This window comes from Podarcis bocagei, assembly GCF_964188305.1.
Source record: "Podarcis bocagei genome assembly, chromosome: 15".
NCBI lineage: Eukaryota > Metazoa > Chordata > Lepidosauria > Squamata > Lacertidae > Podarcis > Podarcis bocagei.
The window spans coordinates 21,061,590-21,083,647 of NC_138141.1; the positions used below are offsets into that span (position 1 = coordinate 21,061,590).

General features: G+C 47.2%; 2 protein-coding genes across 4 annotated transcripts in view; one reads left to right on the plus strand and one right to left on the minus strand.

Annotated features, from left to right (window-relative positions):
- The window catches only part of LOC308574584 (alpha-1,2-mannosyltransferase ALG9-like), a 32,957-nt gene extending 31,259 nt beyond the window's left edge, over nt 1–1,698 (plus strand). For both annotated transcript variants that reach the window (XM_081172569.1, XM_081172568.1), the window contains one exon: nt 981–1,698. In XM_081172569.1, the coding sequence (XP_081028695.1) occupies nt 981–1,104 (124 nt within the window). In that variant the 3' untranslated portion in view covers nt 1,105–1,698. The remainder of the gene's footprint in view (nt 1–980) is intronic.
- A 15,308-nt stretch (nt 1,699–17,006) lies between these two features.
- The window catches only part of SIK2 (salt inducible kinase 2), an 82,211-nt gene continuing 77,159 nt past the window's right edge, over nt 17,007–22,058 (minus strand). For both annotated transcript variants that reach the window (XM_081172497.1, XM_081172496.1), the window contains exon 15: nt 17,007–21,292. In XM_081172497.1, the coding sequence (XP_081028623.1) occupies nt 20,725–21,292 (568 nt within the window). In that variant the 3' untranslated portion in view covers nt 17,007–20,724. The remainder of the gene's footprint in view (nt 21,293–22,058) is intronic.

Sequence of the window (22,058 nt, forward strand, 5' to 3'; positions counted from 1 at the left end):
CTGTGGTCTCCGGCACTGTGTAAATCAAAAACCACCGTACTGACCGTGACCACTGCTCAGTGTTCTCAGGGAATTTCTACATGGGTGGGCCTTAAGTTTAGCTGCTCCTGCTGCATTCTGTACCTGAGAGTGCCACAATTCTGCGCTTGAAACTATTTGTGTAAATGTAGTAATATAGCAGGGCTGTAGCTGAGAAACGGGATTTCAAGTAACATTTTGGGCTTGGAGGCTGGGGAAGGAGGGACCAGTGCACAAACACAGGAGAGCCAGTGGGGGCTGCTGCACTGGGCTGCCACTCTGCGCCCGCTGCCTGACGAGTGCGTTTTATCTTTCTCACAACTACTGTTCCTCTTCTCTGGGAAACTGAATGACCCTGGCTGCTCGATTCATGCTTGCTGAACCAGAGGCTTCTGGGACACAAAGAGTCCCCCATTGACGTCAGCCAGTGCCGTGGTAACTCTCAGTTGGCTTTGATAAATGGTGCTGCTAATTGAATTAGAGAGCACTCAGAGCCATCGACTAATTATGCTACTCAGGCAGCAGCTTTGTCTGGGTCCATTTAATTCTGCATTGGCTGAGCGCTCCAGTTCTGGGGGGAGGAAAGGGCAGGATGGATTAGGATCCCAGCTGAGGCAGCAAAGGCATGTGCCAGCACTTTTAAACCAAGGAGACCCTCCCCATTCCCCACCAGCTGCCTTAGCACTTCCCCACCCCCTCAAGCATACAATAAGTGACCAGGGGCTTTAAGCAGGCCAGCCCTCCCTGTCAAATTCTTTTTTGTTCCCCTTTCCCTATAAGTGATGTTCAGCTACCCTTAATGTTCTACTTTTCCCCTGCATATCTAGGGAGTCTTAGAAACCCTCACTTTCTCTGTGGGTAGGCCTGTTTTGGTGCCTTCCCACCACCAAGTTTGCTATTAATAGCTAGCAATGTGTGTGTGTCAGACATTTTATTTTCAAAAAGCTTCCTTGGTTTTCCAGGTCCTCAAAGTTCTTTCGGGCCTTCTACATCCCCTTCCTGTCCCACCAGCACACGACGTACATGAACTATACCATCCTGAAGCCTCGGCGCTTCAAGCAAGCCAGGAAGAAAGCTGGAGGCTAGCTCGAGCCTCTGGGGATGCAACGAGAACCAGCTGAAGATGCTGGCTTCTGCTTCAGGGGTCTCAATCCCACCTGCCCACTCCCATTTTTTGTAAGAGTGGCAGTGGCTGTGGTGGGTGGGTAGGGAAATGCTTGGGAAGGTTTCCCTTTTTTTGGCTGGCTGTGCTGCAATATTATTGACCACCTGATCTGCCATTGTTTGGGGGCTCTGCTTCGCTTTCAGAAACTCCTGGAAAGTATGAGCAAGGCGTCATCTTGCTGAGGAGTCAACAGGAGCAAAAATCTTGGTTTGTGCGAAAGTTTACCAAGTTTCTGGCTGAACGGTAGCCTGGGGCTGCTGTGGGTCTTTCAGTATTTCCCCTCCACCACAGAACATCTCGCCAAACCCGGAGGGAAGTTTTTTTTTGGGGGGGGGTGTATGTGTGTGTTTTAAGAGGCCTTTTGGAGAGAGAAAACAGCCTCACCAGCAGGAATGCACAACGCTCCCTGGTGGGTCTTCCGGGGGAAAGGCCCTCCTTGACTCAGATGGAGCAGAAATAACTTGCACTTTCGAGAACTGTGACTCTGTTAATTACATAATTTAGTGAAACATTGACTTGTGCGTGAGTGGGTTTTTATTTTAAAAACCTCCATTGTCTGTCTTGTCAGCTGCTGCCAAAACACAGGGGTTTGTGTAGGGTGTTTTTTTTGTTTTAAGTTTCCTTTCACCCCCCTCTACATTCTAGCTTCTTTGTGAAATGTCTGGCTTTGTAATGTTTCCAAATTTACTAAAGTGTGGAAGGGAGCTCTCCTCCTCACTGCACACCTTTCGCTGTGGAATACAGTGGCTTCTCATTCAGTCTGCACTGTATGTACTATGAAACTATGTCATTAGTGATTAAAAATTAGGCTTGCACCACCCCCAAATGCAGTTTTAGGTATGGAAGGAAAGTGCGTGTGTTGGTCTCTCTCTGTCTTTCATACACCCAAAGCTCCAGTCTAACTTCATCATCCACAGCCTCAAAAGTACATGAGAAAAGTGCTGACAACATGTGAGAGTACCAGGTGATTTATTTCATGATGGGAAGGCCAAGGTCTCCCTTCTGAGGCTAGAGCTGACATTTTTAGCATCCAATGAGACTATCCTGCACCATGTACAGCTAATGCATCTAGCTGGGGCCCCTGAAGAAGTGGGAGGCAGCAGATGATTTTTCACCCTAAACTTGTGCATGTTAAAAAAATCACAAAACATGTTATTCTGAAGAAATGTTTGAGGAAGCCAGTCCCAGAAGCAAATGAGTTGATTTTGGTCACTTGACCTTGTTCACCTGAATTGTAAGGAAGAAAATGCAGCCGCTAAGTTTTTCCACAAAAGTTAACGTAACTAAATATTTCACATGGGAGCAGGGCTGCAGGCAAGAGATTCATTGCCACCAGGGTGGCCAGAAGTGGGATTGAATGAACATCTCCATCCCAATGCCGGGACAACGCACAAATGTTGCGAATCTGGAAAACCGGCACATCATCCTCACAGGAAGTGCAGGAGATGTGGCTGGGCAAAGCTGTGAAGAGGAGAAGAGAAAGGGTTGTGTCAGAAACAGACTTAAGGAGAGCTGCTTAGCCTCTCCACAGCTGAGTTGGAGACAGCAGAGGCTGCCTAGGATCTACCGTGTGGTCTGATTCAGCTGGTGATTTTTTTCCCTTTTAACATACTTTAGAGAAGGAATAGGAGAGTGCTGGTCCCATTTAAATACTGTACTTGCCGATTGCCCTTTTAGTCCTTCTAAACAGCACTGGCGTCTCTCCTGCCCAAACCCTGAAGCTGTTCTCTCTTGTGCCTTTGTGCTGTGCAAAAGGCAAAAAAATTCAACCCTCCTTAACAGCTAGGAATATCTTGCTACACAAAGCAGGCTGCATGAAGGCCTGTCGTCCTCACCACAAGAGCTTTTGCACATTGGTGCAACCGTGCATGTGTGGCCTCCGTCCCCATTTGCTCAGTAGGGCAAAGAACAGGCTCACGTGTGCCTTGCTCTGTACAGAAAGGCAGAGAGCAGCTGGGAGTTTTGTTAGTCACGATGTCTCGAGCTGATGTTCTGGAGACTGGAGCGACCCTTCCAGCTGGTTTATGCAATGCAGCATGAATCATGCCATCAACAAGCTCGGGGCCTATTATTAGATTAGGAAACTGCTGCCTCAATGCAAGATCTGCTCATAAAGATCAGTTATTTTTTGCCACAGTTCTCAACAAGGGGATGCTGGCCGGAGAAAATAAGAGGCTCTTTGCTTCTTAGGAATTCCTCTTCTCCTGCAGCTCAACTAACCTTTGACATCCAATACAGAACTTTGTTGTTGCCCGAGTTTTAATATTTGTCTCTATCAGGAACTTGCAGTAAAAAGCGGACTTTGCATGCTTCAATTAAAGCTTGGGTACTCCCCCCTCCCCAACTTCTGAGCGATCACATTAATGACCAAAGAATCCTTTTGCAGCTAAGACCTGGAACCAGTATTTCCTTCCTGGTAGTGACCCAGGTCCACTGATATGAAGCTGCCATTGACCCATCTAGTTTAGCATTGTCTACACTGACTAGCAGCAGTTCTTGAGGGTTTCAGGCAGGGTAACCTCTAGCGGAGGCTACTCTGTTAGGGCTAACAGGGCACAGGCCTACCAAGCTCTCACCTCAGCTAGTCTGCACCTGCCTACCTTTTTGCTTGCAACCAATCAAGAGATGTCTCTACCTGCCATTGGCTCTGGCTGTGCTGCCTGTTAGCTTTGTTTCTACCCTCATGGTCTCAATGGGCACCAGCCACAACTGGTTCTCTCCTAACCCTACCTAGAGTTGGGAGGGACTGAACCAGGGCCTTCTGCATTTAAAGCAGAGGCTCTACCAATGATCTATGACCAAATTTTCTACACCTTTTTCTCAGTGAGAGAAACCTTCTCACTGCAGGGCTGCCCAAAGGAGGTCTTACGAAGAGAATCAGAAGTGTGTTTTACAACAGGGTGTATTCAGCCTAATGGGTGAAACTGTGCATTCCCTTGGGGCTGCCTAACATTATTAAGCATAACAACAAAGCAGCTGCATCTGGATTACGAATCGAACTGACAGACCCTGGAACACAAGCAGGGTGGGGTTTCTGGACCAGCACCAAATTCTGAGGAGGTTCCAGGTTGTCTCTACAGCAGTTCACACACCAGTTACAATCTATTGTGCCCACTAAGCTTGTGAGTCAGCATGGCAGGCATCAGCTTGTGGTGCAGGCATTATACCGCTTCAGCAGAGCTGTTGCCTCCCCCAAAATACCTACCCTCTGCTGTTCTATGGTTGCAGAATAATGTTCTCTCTCCTCGCAATACAACTTTTCAATCTCAAAAAAGTATCAAGATAACTTACCAAACAGTCACCCTCTTCAGACCACTATATATATAAAAAACCAATGGGGAAGCTTTTGCTGGGTTGCATATACCACCTGAGGCCAAGGGTGCGTATCCAGGTTTTAATGTCCCTTGTGGGGAAACACTCCCAACTGCATAGAAAACTAATTCATCAAGAGAAAGCATTGGATCCAGAGGTTCGCCCTGTGGATTTCTTAATCTCAAAGAAGAAAAGGCGAAGGCAGCAAAATAGCACGCGATAAAATCTCACACCTGCTGAAAAATGTGTTATCCATGGATAATCCTTTCCCCTTAACCCCATTGCCTGACACTTTCCAAGAGCCGCTATGTTGATTTGCAGAGGTCAAATCACTCCCAGCTCGTCCCTCCCCTCATTGGGCTCGCATGGGGACAGAAGTAATCTGGAGTTAGGGAACTAGAAGGGCCAGCCCTAATATTGGGTAGAGGGAGGAAGAAAATGTGGGGTGGGGTGGGAAGGGAAGGGAAGGAAGTGGTGGTGGTGGTACTGGAGGACAGCTATGTGGACCATGAGGTGTGGCAGGTGCTCTTCATCCTTCAGGTACAGCAGAGGACGTTGTCCACATTGAAAAGCCACCTGCCAGTCTGTGCATGGAAGGGGTTGTGAGCAGTGGAGGCAGCTGCATTAGCGGAAAAGGGGCACTGCCCCACCAACCTGTCCGCCTTCAACCTACAAGAGCTCAGGGTGGCTCCACTCTCATCGGCTCTGGCGCCACCTACTGTTGGTCTCCCTGCCTTCCACCCTACAGGCGTGAAATACACAATTTGTCCTTCCCCCCCTCTCAGGTAGCAGAAGTTCTTGGGCCAGTCCTGAGAACCAGCCAGCACTTGTCCCCTTTGGAAAACAGCCTATGCTCAAAACACACTAGGCCATTGGAATAAAAGGGGGAAATCCCCCTTCACTTCCCACCAAATCCACCTTTACAGCACTTGAGAGGCCTTGCCTCCTTAGCACGGTCTTTCGTCACCCCATGCCTGGCTTCCAGAAGGAGGAGCCTTGACCTCAGTTCGCCTTGGCACCGCAAGGGTCTGCTCAGGGCAGGCTCTTTCCTGGGCTTGCTCCTGGCAGTAAACAGACAGCGTTGCGTCACCATCGGGCTCGCCTTGTGACCAGGCAGCCGCCAGGAATGCAGCGACCCTTTCTCCAGGGAGCCTGAGGCCTTGGCGTTGGTTTTGGCTGCCTCCCAGTTGCTGCCTCAATCTGCCTTCAGAAGAGCTCTTGTTTCCCTCTGGATTCGCATCCGAGAGAGCGCTGTGACAACTTCGGCCCGCTCACTCGGCAGGAGAAAAACAGACAGTCCTGCTCTCTGTCCACAGGTCACCCTGCCCGGCTACCTCTCTCTGTCTGAAGCACTAAGGCTGACTTTCCAGTGACGACCTCCCCTCCCTCTTTATGGGGGCGATGAGCTGGTGGTGAAGCACGGAGGGAGCCGAGCAAGCTGCCTCTTTGCATTAATCCCCCTGCTGTTGCAAAGCCTCGCTGTTGACTGAAAGAATGAGTTCGCGCTGGGCTCGGGGCTGCAGCAGCTTGCCAGCTGGAAACAGCTCGCAGCGTGCAACTCGCCTGCTCTCTCACATAAATGACAAAGGGAGGAAACTGCCTTATATATGCCGAGTCAGAGAATTGCCCACACTGGCTGGCAGCATCTCTCCACAGAGTTTCAGACGGGAGGTTTCCTCAGTCCTAACAGGAGTTGCTGGGATTTGAAAGCGGGACCTTCTGTGGGCAAGCAAATCCCCCATTGCTGAGCTATATGGCCCTTAAGATGCAGGAAGCTGCCATTTACCAAGCCAGACCAGTGATGCATCTAGCTCAGCCTCACCAGCACTGACTGGCAGTGGCTCTCCAAGGTTTCTGATGGGGCATTCCCTTTTTTTTTTTAAAGATATTTATTACTTTTCGAACAGTTTCAGCACAACACTACAAACAAAAAAAAGAAAAGAAAAAGAACAATACAAATACAATACAAAAACACTACATAACACATTAAACTAACAAAACAAAACAAAAACAAACAAAAACAATTTAAAAACACCTCAAACATTTTCAATATCTTATCTTTCATTCGCTTATTTCCAACGACTTCCTCACACCTCCCTTTTTGTATTCCACTTCTATTAATTTTTTCAGCAATTCCTTTCCATCTTACTCTGTTTTCTATCCTATAATTATCTTAACACATTCTTGCCTTATTTTTTCCTTTAATTTTCTATTAATCTATTTATACTTAATTCCTTATAACATTTCTACTAAAGCCATATAACTTCATTCCAACATTCTTCTAACATTCCTTAATTTTACAGTATTTCTGTAAATAGTCTTTAAACTTTTTCCAGTCTTCTTCCACCGACTGTTCTCCCTGGTCTCGGATCTTGCCAGTCATTTCCGCCAATTCCATATAGTCCATCAACTTCATCTGCCATTATCCAACACTTCAGTGCTTTCAAGAAGCAGCCATTCTCTCAGCCAGCAAAAAGCAGATGGTTCACAACAAAGTTTAGGGGTCTGGCAGGGCAAGTCCACCTCCTTCTTTGGCATCCGTCAATATCTTAAATTTTACTCGAGGCTTCCTGCCCTGCCAAACAAATCTAGGGACGTCCCTCTGCCACCTCCTGAAACAATCCATCCCATCCCAAGCTTGCAATGTTTGAAACAAAAGCAACATCCCCGACAACACAGCAACCCTCATCCCCGCCACAGCAACTCGGCCCAACAATAACAACTTCAGATTTGTCCATATTTCCAAATCCCCCTTCTCTTCAATCCAACGTCCTTCACAGTTATCCTTGAATAGGTTCACATTTTTTGCGGTCATACTGACCCCCAAATACCTCTCTTTCTCAACCGATGTTAGTCCTGTCTCCTCCTGAAACTCTGTCAAGCTTTCCTTTTCCAATTCAGATAGGGCTCTGGTCCTCAAATTAATCTGTTTTTCTTTAAGTTCAATCATAACAAATGTCAGCTTATGTTCATCAAGTTGCCTTTGTATGGATGGGGCTCTCTCTCTCTCCAGTTGTATTACTTTACATTCAGCAGCAAGGGTTTTCTCCTTGACTTCATCTGCAGTTTGCCGTATCAGAGTAGATTCCTGTATCAATTTCTGGATGGTTTCTGTATTGGTATTCACCTTTTGTCCCAGATTATTTAAACTTTCTACAATTAAGTCTATTTTAATATTTGCAGCATCCACTTTCACATTTATCACGTCTGTTTTCTTGTGAAGCTGTTCCAGCGAATAGTTTATTTTCACTAATGCGACCGCTAAGGCCTCTTCTGTCGACATTCCATCTGTTTTTTCCTTTCCATTTGCCATAACACTTAAGAGATTCAAGGTCAATCCCAGAGTCTCACAATTTTTTATCTTGCAGCTGGAAATTCCCCTAGCCCAGCTCCTGTAAAGCAACCAATTTCAAAAGCTTCCGCTAGGGTAAAACAGTTTCTATTTGTATTAGTCAGTAAAGTCCTCTTTTAAACACAGTTCCAATAATCCAAAGTTAGTTTCAGTTTTCAGTTACTTTTACTCCTTTTTTTTTTTAAGAACAGCCGGAGACAGTAGAAACAATGTATTCTCTTGTTTTGCTACCTGTCAATGAACGTTCTAAACGCTGTCAATGAACATTCCAAAAGACATCGATCCTGCTAGCAGCCCGTTTCCAGGGTCAGAGCAGCGGTATTTTAACTCTCTTGACTCTCTCCTACAGGCATATTCAGTCCACCACTTTCCCCCCTCTTCTCCTGTCTCCAAAGGGGGGGGGTTAGTTCTTTGCCGATGGAGATTTAGTCTTTTGCAAAAGGCTTTCCAAGACTTCAGCTTGCAGCCTCATTGCTTTAGTTTTTACAAAAGGGGGAGGCGGACTTCCTGTATTGAACCTCCCCGTTTCGATACCAAATTAGACGTTTAAAAATCCAATTCTCCCACTTCAGCTCTACTCACGGGTAATCAAATTGTCCACAGGAAAAAGTCAGTGCTCTCCGGCAACAGCTATGCGGCTTTGCTCCGTGGAAGAAGCAGACATTCGAAGCACCACGCCACTCACCCCATGTCGCTCCGGATCCCCGAAACCGGGTTTCCCCATGAGTAGGGGAGGCGCAAAAGGTGCCCGCTGAATCCCACGTTCACAGGCTTCTCCCGCCTGTGATTTTTACGGTCTCCGCCTTCGCTGTGGCGGTACAGACCCAAATTCCCACGGGGCAAATTCCTCCCGATCAGAGGAATTCCACCATTACCGGAGGCACCAACCCGAAGTCTCCCAGATGGGGCATTCCCAGCCCTACCAGGTGACACCAGAGATTGAATTAAAGGTAAAGGGTAAAGGGACCCCTGACCATTAGGTCCAGTCGTGGCCGACTCTGGAGTTGCGGCGCTCATCTCGCTTTATTGGCCAAGGGAGCCAGCATGTGGCCAGCATGACTAAGCCGCTTCTGGCGAACCAGAGCAGCGCACGAAAATGCCGTTTACCTTCCCGCCGGAGTGGTACCTATTTATCTACTTGCACTTTGATGTGCTTTCGAACTGCTAGGTTGGCAGGAGCAGGGACCGAGCAACAGGAGCTCACCCCGTCGCGGGGATTCGAACCGCTGACCTTCTGATCGGCAAGTCCTAGGCTCTGTGGTTTAACCCACAGCGCCAGGCGCGCCCCAGGGATTGAATTGGGGAGAAGCAAAAGCAGCGGTTGCCCCTTACTTGCCTCTTTGTTGCTCTGCCAGGGGGCCACCACCTCTCCTTCCTTTAAACCAGTGTTTCCCAACCGGTGTTCCGCGGCACACTAGTGTGCCGTGAGACATCGGCTGGTGTGCCGTGGGAGGGAGGCGGGCGAGTCGGGCGGCGAGAGGCGGCGGCGAGGATCCGCGTCGAGCCGGGGGCGGCTCCGCGGTGGTGGTGCCGAGCGGCGGGGCAGCGCGCGCAAAAGGGAGGAGCGCGAGACAGCGGAGGAGGAGGAGGCCGGCATGTCCGGGCAGCAGCAGCAACAGCAGCAGCAGCAACTCCCGCCGCCGCCCCCTCCTCCGCCCGCTATCGCCGCCACCACCACAACAGCCGCCGCCGCCTCAGCTGCCGCCGTCCCTCAGTCCCTCGCTCTGCTGCCTCCTCCCACCCCGGCAAGGGGGAGGGAAAAAACTTTCACTTTTGTGCGTCCCTCCCGGCGTGACGCTGCGCGCTGACGTCACGGGGCGGGGCTTTAATGGTGGTGTGCCGCGAGATTTTTTTCCGGTAAACAGGTGTGCCGTTGCCCAAAAACATTTGGGAAACACTGCTTTAAACCATTGCTCAAAGGACCCTTTATGTGGGGAGCCCCTTGCATAAAATCTCTCATTCCTGGCGCACATTGGTATAAGGGTATTTGCCCATGTCTACTTCCCTGGCTGCCAAATGTTTGGAAATTTCTCCAGGCAGAGGCTTTCGGTTGCTAATTTCACTGAACAGCACTTGGTGTTTTATTATACCTTGAATAGTTTATTTGTGGCATCAAGAATACCAGATTCACTTTTCGTTTCGTTTTTTAATAATGTGAAGAAGTGGGGTGTTTGGGGATCGTACTGTGCTCCCCAATAAGGGCTTGCCATTTATCTGACCCCTATTTTTCAAAACACAGCAAGTAATAAAGAGGTCTGGCATGCATGTTAAGTAGGGAACAAATAGGGAGAAGGGGAGCTGCTCAACCTTCGCTGCTCCTCACGAGCCACTGTGATGGGATCCTCGCAGTGCCAGAATAAATTCCCCTTGGTACCACCACAAAGAGAACGCTCAGCCCAGCCCTGCTGGCTGTTTATCAAAAATGCGCTTGTTTTTGAGGGGGGGAAATGTTAACAAAACAAGACTGGAAGGTTTTGGACTTTGAACTGGAACAAGGATAAATAAATAGCTGATGAAAGAGAGGCAGGAACAGGAGCCAGTGGGCTTTGAAGTGCATCGGGGGCATGAGGCAAGAATTGCAGGCCGAGAGCCGGAGAACACGCAGAGACAGGAATGATCATAATATTTTGTAACTGGTGGTACGAAGAACCCCCCCCCCCCATATCCACATAATTCCTTGCTTTGTAGAGGTGGATGCCTGAAAGCTTACAACATTAAGATGACTTGGAAGGATACTGGCTTCCAAAGCATCCCTGGGAATTTTGGTATAAAAGGAAGGGTTATTGTGAGAACTCTTGTTAGCAGAGGTGCTTGCATTTTCTAAGCAGCTGCAGTTTCCACAGGGTTCAGATTTGAAAAATCAAACACTGATATAAGCCCTTTGGAGAAGAAGAAAGAGAAAATAAAAGCATACTGGCACAGAGAGGAATATGTGTCAGACACACGTAATGTACGAATGGCCTTCAGAAAACGAGGGACTGCATTCATCAAGTCCAGGAGTCAAGTCACAAAAAAACAGTGGCTGAATCTACAGACAACCTCTTACCACAAAGTGCGTGTAAATTGCTTTGCAGGGTGGTTTGGTTTTGTTTTTTTAAATCTGGATAATCAGCCGGAGTACTACTGGGCAGACCCATACCCCAAATTTATGTGGTAAGACAGTGGGAATCACAGGATGCTTCTGAACAACTTGCTGGCTGAGTACTCATCCCAATTTGTGGGGAGATTAGATGAGGTTGCATCAAAGCCTGCACTTTCCAAGATGTTTCCCAGTCACTTCCCTTACGGTAAAAGTCTGATCATCAACCATCAACCATAATTGTACAGCCGAGATTTGGCCAGTTTGTGATGGAAACCCACACAAAAATAGCAACAGCCTTGGAACGCCCAAACGGAAGGGTGAGAACAGAAATATATCGGGTTTCCAACATGCTTGAAATGACTTAATGTTATTAATGGATTAATGGATCCAGTATTTGTTTCTAGATAAAGCTGGCTATAAGGCTGTTTTGACTCGGAAAGTTTAGTCTGCCATTGTAACCCCACTTACCTGGGAGAAAGCGTGCATGGTCCTTCCAATCTGAAAGGCTGCTCCTTCAGGTAGTTGACTCTACCTTTCTACGATTCAGTGACAGGTGACATGGCTGCCCCTACCCATCCACCAGGAACAGCCAAAGCAGAAGCCTACTTACTCAATATGCCAAATGCCCCCCCCCCTTTGCTCACAGCAAGCCTGCAGAGGCAGCCACTGACTCTAAGGACAAACATGTTATGTTGTTGTTTGGAGGGGTTAGGATGCCAGCCAGGTGTTGTCCAAGATACCAGCCCCCACAGTGCCAAGAAAGGGAGATGACGGATGTGCACTTTGTTAAATTTCCAAAGAACGTGGCTTTGATAATAATAAAAATAATAATAAACCCGTTTCCTTGGCAACTGCTGATGTCAGGCTTGCTCTGGCAGGGAGTGTCGGCTGTGCGGACCCCTCAGAGCTTGAGGCTAACTGCAAGAGAGAGAGAAAGGCAAGTGTCAATAAATAACCCACCTCAACCGGCAAGTCACAAAACACTTCCTGGTCATTCACTGGTCTTGAACTCAGACCCCTCTGCCGATCCAAAGAGGCTCACTTGAGGTAAAACGTTTTAGTAGTTGTAAGGTGCTTATTGTCTTTTCAATCACAACAGCAATGTGAAAGAGAGGTCATATATTCCCATTTTACAGACACAACATTGAGGCCAAGAGACAGCAACTAGGTCAGTGGCCAAGACCCCAGACTTAAGGACAACTCAGGACAGATGTGGGCACGTAGCCTTTTCTAGTCTCCTTTCTAAGTTCACCTCCTCTGCTTATTCATTATTGGCTTGCAGGCGTATAATCTCCATCAAGGTTCACAGCCGGTATCTGGAAAATTGATCTCTTGAACTCTACATGTTTCAAGTCTCAGCCGTCAGATTTGGGAGCTGGTGCAGCGTCAACAGCTAAGAGGGCAAGTTATGTATGAGTCGATATGTCTGCGCTTCAAACCTTGTGTCTGCTGTGAGCTCACCAGTGGGATTTTCTGTGTCAATTAAGTAACCCCCCCCCCCACGACAGGGATGACTGTGGTCTACCTTACAGTGTTCGTGTAAGGTTTACTGAGCCAACACATATACGCTAAGAAGTGCTGGGTTGAAAGGCTCTCCTAACACCTCTCAGTTACATCAACAACACAGAGATACCAGCGTTAATTGTGACGGGTTGATTCAGCCAGAACAAGAATCTTGAGACATGGCCAGACTGAATATCAACTGCTTTCTTTGCTTCTTCTGGGAACAACCCCTGCTGCATCCAGTCCCCATGTGTGTTGTGGCTGCTGCATGCAAGGCTGCAGAGATAGAGATTTATGCATTATGCACACTAATCCAAGTGTGGCTGTAACCGTAACCTGGGGTGGGGTGGGGGGAGAGGGGGCCGCAGCTTCTCTTCCTGCACAAGGTGACTGTGGGTCAGGCACTGGCAAGTGCGAGCAGAGCGTCTCCTTGGAGCCGTTGCCATGCCAACACATCTGCCTAGGTGATTGCCACTTGTTGAAGGTCGGAGATGAATTAGCAGCTGGAGGAAATGGCAAGGGGGAATTAGAGAGCTGGAGGGTTTAACACTCTCCAGCCAAAGGGTTTGACACCCAATTACTCTTGCTAAAAGGTGCACACTAAAGGAGCAGGGGCCCTTTCTCTGAGACTTCTACACTGCCTTGTCGATGCAAATTGAAGTGCTGTATAAGCAGATTGGTAGGGACGCGGGTGGCGCTGTGGGTTAAACCACAGAGCCTAGGACTTGCCAATCAGAAGGTCGGCGGTTCGAATCCCCGCAGCGGGGTGAGCTCCTGTTGCTCGGTCCCTGCTGCTGTCAACCTAGCAGTTCGAAAGCACGTCAAAGTGCAAGTAGATAAATAGGTACCACTCCGGCAGGAAGGTAAAAGGCATTTCCGTGTGCTGCTCTGGTTTGCCAGAAGCAGCTTAGTCATGCTGGCCACATGACCCAGAAGCTGTACGCTGGCTCCCTTGGCCAATAAAGTGAGATGAGTGCCACAACCCCAGTTGGCCATGACTGGACCTAATGGTCAGGGATCCCTTTACCTTTACCTTCTATCCAGAGAGCCATCAGCCACTAAAAGAAGAGAGGCCTGGGGGGCGGTGTCAATCATTACTTGCTCCCCCAAAGCAGATATAAAGTAAAGCAGCAGCAGTCAAACACTGAGCTTTATGGATTCTTTCCCCAGGAAGCACAAATTCCGAGATCCAAATTTGTTAGGTAATATTTAATATTGCTTTAATTTATTCTGCTTCCACAATCTGGGTTAGCTAATAACTTGGAAGTTATCTGGAAACTTTTGAGGTGAGCAACAGAGATGTTTCCTTGTTATTCTCCCGTGTTAAATGAGAAAGAAGCGAGGAAGAGAGATGTGCAGTCTTCAGGGTGCTGAATTTGGAAATGGGTGGCCGGCTGATTCTCCGTTTTTGCATGGCCAGTCCTGAGATAAACAGAAAGCAGCCAGTGAAAATGTCTCTTGCCCAAGGTGTTTCCACGCTGAGCACAGGCAGATTTTGTTTCTCCAGGCACCTTCCCCCTCTTTTCCGCTCCTTTGAATTCCTACTCTGTACAAAAAAAGGAGAAAAGAAATATACTGCAGAAAAAGGCATCTGGCCTGTGCAGTTTTCTTTGCAGGAGGATGGCCTCAGCAGGGCCTCGCTGAAAGGGTAATGCATACTCTGGCAATTTCAATGCAGGGTATTATTTACCCAGCTGACGTCATTCCGAGCACATTCTCCGCTTCCATTCTCTCTAGAAGCCTCCAGGATATAAGGCACCTGATCGTTTTACTGGCTTGAAAATGCTGGCTAGCCCTTTATATAGAGCACAGTGCATGAAGCAGAGGAAGGAGAGAGAGAGAGAGAGAGAGAGAGAGAGAGATAGTCATCTTGGACTATTTAGGAGAGTAAATAGCTGTCCTGGTTTAATTTGCTTCCTTCTATGCTCCTTGTTGCCAATTCTCCCCCTCCCCAAAACTCTAGATGGATTATTGCAAAAAAAGACAGGTTGCTACTATTTATGTTCCAAAATCTGAGGGAAAGGTTTCAAACTGACATGTCTGTCCCCTTCAAATGTAGACATAAAATCGCTTTTTTAACACATGGAGGATTTTAAAAGAACTCACATGATATGGTCATTAACAATGATGTGTTCAGAGAAAGAGCTCAAGTCTACATACTGTATTTTTCCGTGTATAAGACGCCCTCTATTTTTGGGGACTCAGATTTAAGAAAATGGGGGAGAGATGTATCCGTGTATATGACGCCCCCTAATTTTTGAATTCATTTTTTAGGGAGAAAACCTAGTCTTGTACACAGAAAAATATGGTATTCTTGTTTCAGAGAAAAAGTCTCCTTCATCATTTTATCTTAAGAGCAACCTTCCAAAAGAGCAATTTGTCAGGATAGCAAGTGCATTTACAAAGCCAAACAGTATGAATATGACTGGTTTGTCTTCTTCTCGCAAGTAAGTTCCAACTAGGAATGTGTAGATAAAGCCTGTGCTCATCACGCCATATTTATTTGCCAAGTTGGTGAAGGCTGCTCTAAGGTGTTCCGGAAAACCTCTGCTTAGCTAGCTTGTTAGTAAAATGAGAGCCTGTGCTTTACAAATGAAAACCCATAACGTATCGCAAATATTCCCCCATAGGCAAATGTATTGGTGGGAGGTATACTCAGTGATTCACACACAGCCATCTTAAAAAAAACCCATCATCCACTGCAGCTAATGAATGGTGGAACTCCCTGCCGTAGGAGACAATGGATACCAGTGATAAAGTAGGACAGAAATGGGACAGGGGCATTGCTTTGCAATTAGTAGCCTCCTCAGGTCATGCCTGCCAATGCTGTGGGGCTAAAGGAGCCGCCATGTACACAGTTGAACTCATGACCGGTTTAGCCCGCTATAAATGTATGTTCCTGTACAGATTACAAATGGTTAATATTTTCTTCCTTCAACTTCTCAAATCAGTTTCTTCCATCACACACATTACTGAGTAGAGAGACCTTAAGATTTTATATAACCACACACAGATGTTGTTTGCTTATCAAATGTCTCAGATTTGCTAGACGTAGCTTCTGATTAGCGTATGACTTCTCTGCAAAGCCTGGCTCTGCCTTGCACTGAAAAACAAGTCTGAATATAGTATTATTATTTTTTAAGTTCCCCAATTAATCTATGGAATCCATTTGCAACTCCCATCGTATCCGGCAAACAGAATTATTTATATCCTAATGGAGAGAAAGTACAAGAAAAGGAGAATCGTTGCAATGACATCTTGTAATGTTGCTCCCGTTTTTCATCACCATAATATCCTCCCCCCGATGTCAACAACAGAGCGTGAATTGAACAGGGCCGCTTGACACCTTGCTGAAGAAACTACTTTGGCAAGAAGGTGGTTTGCTTTTCATGTTACATATTATATATTCTGCAGAGTATATGTCTGCACTTCCCTGCCAGTGGCGGCACCCAAAATGTATTAGGAGGGAAGGTCAGGGCATGGCAAAGGGAGAGAAACGGGGGTGAGATTTGCTCCACACATCAGATTTCTGAAAGGGAAACAATATATTTCCCATTAATGGTTTGATCCTAAAGGTAAAGGGGCAGAGGCACTCCCTCCTGCCCCAGTGCTTTTTTAAAAAAATAAATATTTATTAAAGTTTTCACAGTATTACATAATGAAAAAGAAAAAAGAAAAAATACAAAATAAAAAACAGTTAAAAATAATTCCATCTTTTCGTCACTTATCTTTCATTTACTTGTTTCCCGGACCTCCTCATACCTCCTTTTTTTGTATTCCAGTTCAATTTATTAGTTCAGCAATTCCTTTCCCTCCTTATCTTTAATCTTAATATATTGTAGCATTAAAATTTTACCTATTAAAAATCCAATTTTTCCATATTCTTTTATACCATTACAGCTAGAAACCACTTAACTTCAATCAAACATTTTAACATTCATTAATTTTGCAATATTTCTGTAAATAGTCTTTAAATTTCTTCCAATCTTCTTCTACCGACTCTTCTCCCTGGTCTCGGATTCTGCCAGTCATTTCCGCCAATTCCATATAGTCCATCATTTTCATCTGCCATTCTTCCAGAGTGGGTAAGTCTTGTGTCTTCCCCCTCCTGCCCCAGTGCTACCTAGGCATTCAGCCGTCTCCTAGCTTTGCTCTACCCCGGCAACTTGACAATTCCACAAAGACCGCTCAAAGTCTATTGCAACTTAAAAAGCCTGGTTATTTTCTAGGGGTGAAGGTGTGGAGTCCCAAGAGAGAAAATGCCTATGCAGTAGGTGCTTCTGCAGTCCAGGACATCACTCCTTGCTCAGTCTCTTTCTGGCAGGCTGCCTGCAAAGTAAAAACTCTTCTCACTGTTTGCTTCCAGACCCAAAGGTGGCTGACTATTCTTACAGGACTTGGGAAGGAAGCCTTTTGAGAATCGGGTTTTTCAATTTGTTGCCTACAGGTGCCTTTTGCGTGCAGAATCTCCTCCAGGGGAAAGGCTACCAAACATGGAGTGCAAAGGAACAGAGAAGGCTACTGCAGCTCACCAATTATTATTATTTTATGTATATATATATATAAAAAAACCAGAAGGTCCATGTTCTTTATTTTGCATTAATACACGGTAATTGCTTTTACAGAGTCCAGCATACCAACTGCGTGTTGATTCTACAGATGGATGCGCCAAAAACCGGCGCTGACCAAACTAGTGCACTTCTCCCAAAGCGAAGACTAAAACCCTTTTAACTCTTCTTAAAAAAATACATTAAAGAACGTACCACACACACATATTGCACTTGTCTCCATATGAAAAATTTGTTTAACCCCCCGCCCCATGTACATCTCACCAAAGTCTCTTCAAAGGAACCTGTATTAAAACTAATAAAGCTAGTAATTGTTATACAGTAGTATACACAAATCCTCTAACAACAGACATCAACAGCAGACTCGACAGAAGCGGCTATTCTGAAGGAGTAGTTAAGAGAAAGAGAGAGAGAGAGAGAGAGAGAGAGAGAGAGAGAGAGAGAGAGAGAGAGAGAGAGAAGGCAGGCAAGTGCGCTACGGATATGTAGAGTTAAGAAAAAGGGTTTCCTCTGTTGTAATATAAATGACAACAAATGTTCCGAAACACAAGCTGTTAAGCAGAAGGGGTTAGCTATGCCTGATATAGTTCAACATTCAGAACTTCTGCCCCATCTGCTGAGGTACAAAGCGACTGCCAAGGAAAGTGATGCTTATCACTTCTCTGCACCTGGATATGGAGCTACAGCCACCTCCTGAGGCTGGCTACAGGTTGTGCTCTGGATGCCCCCACCCCACACAGGGGAAGGAAAAGCTGTGCAGGCCAAAGCTGCGTTATTCCTTGGTGGATCTCTGCTCTTCGGCTGCCCTTTGCAAGGACGTGAGCTGGGATCCTAACAAACCTTACTCCCAGTCGCCACGGAGTAACGTCTTGCAAAGGAGATGCCACCTCACGAATCTCCTGGGCGTTAAGTCAAGGACCACCAACATACCAGCGCTTATATCTTCCACGCACAATGAAAGCCTCCTCCTATTGTGAGAAACAGCTCCGGAGACTAAGAACATGGGGGGGGGGGTAGAGTAGACAATGCAAGGTCTGAACGCGGCGTCCAGCCCATCAAGGTTTTGGCTAACATAGACTGTTGCTGCAATGCCCCCGGTGAAAAACTTCTGTGGGTTGGACAGGGTCCAAAGGCTGAGGTTGCCTTCTCCACAGAGCAAAGGGGAGAGGAATGGCTGACCTAAGCTTGCTCACAGCACCACCACCATATGCAAACTGAATAAAGTAAGAGGTTAGCAGCTGGGTGGGCAGGTCTCAAGGGCCAGTGGGGGTTCCTCCCACTGCTTACAAGGAAATAAGGCAGTTGGCGTCAGCTTGGCTGACCTCTCCTCCCCACCCAAAGTGCATAGGATATAGCAGGAAAGGATTTCCTTGTGGGAAAAGCACCTTAAGTCAACGTGCTTCAGCAGTTTACAAGTCAACGGAAGGTTATTAATTCCTGGCTCGCCTCTCAAGAACCCAAAGGTCCCGGTTCCTAAGGGCAAGGATCGTCCACAGGAAGGAATTCCGCAAGGCAAGAGGTCTCTTTAGGACACAGTTCCTTGCTGAATCAAAGCCTGTCTCCAAGTCACTCATTTCTCTGAGAGTTCAAAACTTAACTGAGGCGGGGGGGAATTAATGGCAAAGACAGCAGCTAGGAGCAAACAGTTGGTGTGGCAATTAAAATGGGAAGTTTAAGCATCGCACAGTGTGAATGCGGCACATGGACGAAAATGGGTCGGGAGGGGAGGGGTACAGTTTCCCCTTGAAGAAGAGAGGCACAGTTCTCACCACCAAGCTGGGCTGCACAATTTCAGACTGTAGGCGGGGGGCAGGGCTGGAGGGGGGCTCACAGGATGGAATGTTCCGCCTTACAAGCCCCCTCCAAATTAGGGCTGAACAGGAAGTTCTCCATTGGGAACCTTTTGTTTAGAAAACTGGGAAGCCTGACAAGGCACCATTTCAGCAACTTGGGGAGCGAGAGGGCTTGAGGTTTGTGCTTCTTTCCTTAAAGCATCTGAATATCTTGAAAACAGGTGGTAGCTGCTGCAGGGGTCCTATTGCCAGCTGCTTCCTGCCAGCTGCCTTCCCTCTGCCGCCCCACACCCAGAAGGGCCCGGATGGGGCACGGCCACACCTGCAGCCCAAAGTGGTGGAGCTCAGGCGCCAGTTGAGCCCCTCAGTTGAGAACCAGGCCTACATTTGTCTTCAGCCAGATCGACTTTGCTAATCCATTGTTCTTTGTGCTTAAAACAAATCTGTGTTGTGCTTAAATCTTCATCTGCTCCCAGCAGGATGCTCAGTAACCCGTAGTGCCTTTCCTAACACTGTCACGGCATTTATTATTATCTAAATCCTCTTACGTGACAAATTCAAGGGATCCTCTGTATTCTTTCCTATGGTTTTGTGGCCAGCGTGTCATGCATCGCAAAAGGTCTCGGCCAAACGCTTGATAGAGCAGACTGCCTGTTGAAGTGGTTAACAAGTCAACAGTTATTGATCCTAAATATTGCTGTAATACTTTTTAACATTTCAGATATACTAATGATGAACAAGTCAGAAACACTTAAGGAGAACGTTAAACCTGCTTTCCACATGGTGGAATTTGAGCTCTGAAGGGACTTTGGCGTCAGCATGGACACAAACGGGGGTATTTTCTACTTCAGAAAAAGAAAAAAAAGAAAAAGCGTAAGAGTCTCAAAATGAACCCAAAAAGGCACAGCACTATCACTTCACATGGGTTTTCTGATAAGCTCATTTTGTTTCGTCCTTAAAATGCTAATTCCCTAAATAACTGTCGAAATATACAAAGCCTAAGAAACCAAAAGCAATACACACTGCTTAGTCCAAAGTAAAGTTGCTTCTTCTTTTAAAACAGAAAAGCAACAAAGGGCAGCTTATAACTACTTCTCCAGTGATCACAGCTCCCCCCATGCTCCCCCAAGGGGCAACATTGTATAGCCTCCCCACACACCCCTGGGTCTTCCCCACCCCACCCCCCCCACCTCCACATTCTTGTCCATTGATCTCTGGAGGGGTTTCCAACACACTTTTAAGTTCTATGAAAATCCTGGACGTCCAACTCCAGCCTTCTTTTGACAACGGTATATGGACCCTTTCGTCACAAGATCCAGGGGCTTGTCAGGGTTCATAAAGATCAGGAATTTCCTGGCGAGAGTCAACAGAAGGAAGTGGAGATTGTGAGAGGCGCCACGTGAGTCCTCTGAGGATCGGCTGCAGTCAAGTTCTACACCGGCAGCTCAGAGAAAGGTTGTTTGATCCCCAGCACGCTACGTTCCTGATTTGCTTCAATATCAGCGCACAACTTTGCAGCGTTCCAATGAAAAATGTATTGCTTTTATTGCCAAGTAGCATGGTGTCGTCCCATGTTCGCTACTCTTCTTGATCCCTTCCAGGCTTCCTCAGACAGGGGCTGCGTGGTTTGCAGATCTCCTTCTTCCCTGCAAGTGTCTCGCCTCTTTCCTTTCAAAGTAGTCCCCTCTTCTATCGAAAGTGCAGTACCTTGCCTCCACAACCCCTGCCATCGAGTTTCCTTGCAGAGCGAGTGACGCTCAGTCATTTCCCTGCTAGTACCAATTTAGGAGGGTTTGTATAATCATCTGTTAAGGTCAAGGGTTGGGTCACAAACCATGAATTTTAGGGATGGGACGTACATGGAAATCCACATGCATTTCCGTCCTTCACTTCAAACAATCCACCTTCCATCCACAACACTCCAAAACTTGCTAGTTCACCAAGACGTAGCCACCATGTTGGGGGTCAACAGTCTCCATCATTTCACAATCAAAGAGCCCCGGCAGCTCCACCAGGCCTAACGCCTCGTAGCTAGACTGGGATCCAGGAGGGTCTGAACTCCGCCGGCTGTCGGTCATTGCTACACTGCTCTGCTGGGTCGGGCCCAGGGGATATGGATGCTGGCTGGCATAGTCTGGTTCGGACGAGGTGCCAACGGGCAATTCGCAAGTCTGATAGGGATACTGCTGCTGCTGCAGGGGGATCTGCGAGGGCAGTCGAGAGGAACCGTGAATCGGGGGTGAGGGTGGCTGGTCAAGTTGAAGCTTCTGGTATTGGCTAAGGAAAGGGTCGTATTGCATTTGTTCGGCAGAAGGCTCCATGACGGGGCTCAGGGGCTGCACCAGACTGAACTGGGAAGGGGGTGGTGGCTGCTGCTCCTCGTGGCATGTGAGGGACAGCTGGCTTGGTCTGGGGTAAGTACTCTCCGCTATTTGCATCTGGTTGAAATACGCCTGCAGCTGGGATTGCTTCTGGAGAAAGAGCCGCTTCTGGTGCAACCTGGATCGAGAGAGAGCGAGAAAAGTTGGTTCAGCCAGTTTCTTAAAAGCCATGCCACTTTCTTCTCCTCTAGAGGCAAGGATTCTAGCATCAGACATAAAAAATTGACATCTAGTCTAAACCTCCACTTGGAGCAAGGATCAGAAAACCTACCAGCTGCGCTGCCCCCAGATTAATTCAAACTAAGTCTTTTTAAAAACATACTTCAGTTTTTGAATTATTTTCTTTAAGGATCGAGGAAACCAAGATAGACAAACGAGCAAACACCGCTGCTCTAATTCTATGCAGTACGCACTTTTACACACAGATTTTAAAAGCAGGAAAATGTACAAAATGAGCTGAAGGAGGCTTTGGGAGAACCTTGGGGTGACAAATTTCGCATTGGAAGTTTCCAGGTCTACAAGGCAGAGCCATCTCAGCCTGAAGCCAGCAGCAAGAAGCAAATATGTGAATTCTTTTCCCGCTTTTGGGACTGGCTCACAATTCAATCTGGAGAGGAACACTGCTGACAAGGAGAATGGGGCAGCACACCTATGACAATTCAGTGCTGCCCGCATACATGCACTGAGTGGCAACTGTTGGAGATCACCTGGGAACCATCCACCCCTCTTATGCTATAAAGAATTGCATTCTTGTGAGCCCTCATCCAAAGACACATTAATCTGGAGGTGGGTGGGAAAGCATCCTAATTAAGCTCCCCCGACTCTTAAAGCAAGCTTATATATACAAGCAGGTCCAAACCAGTGGGCGCTGCTGCCTTCTCGCT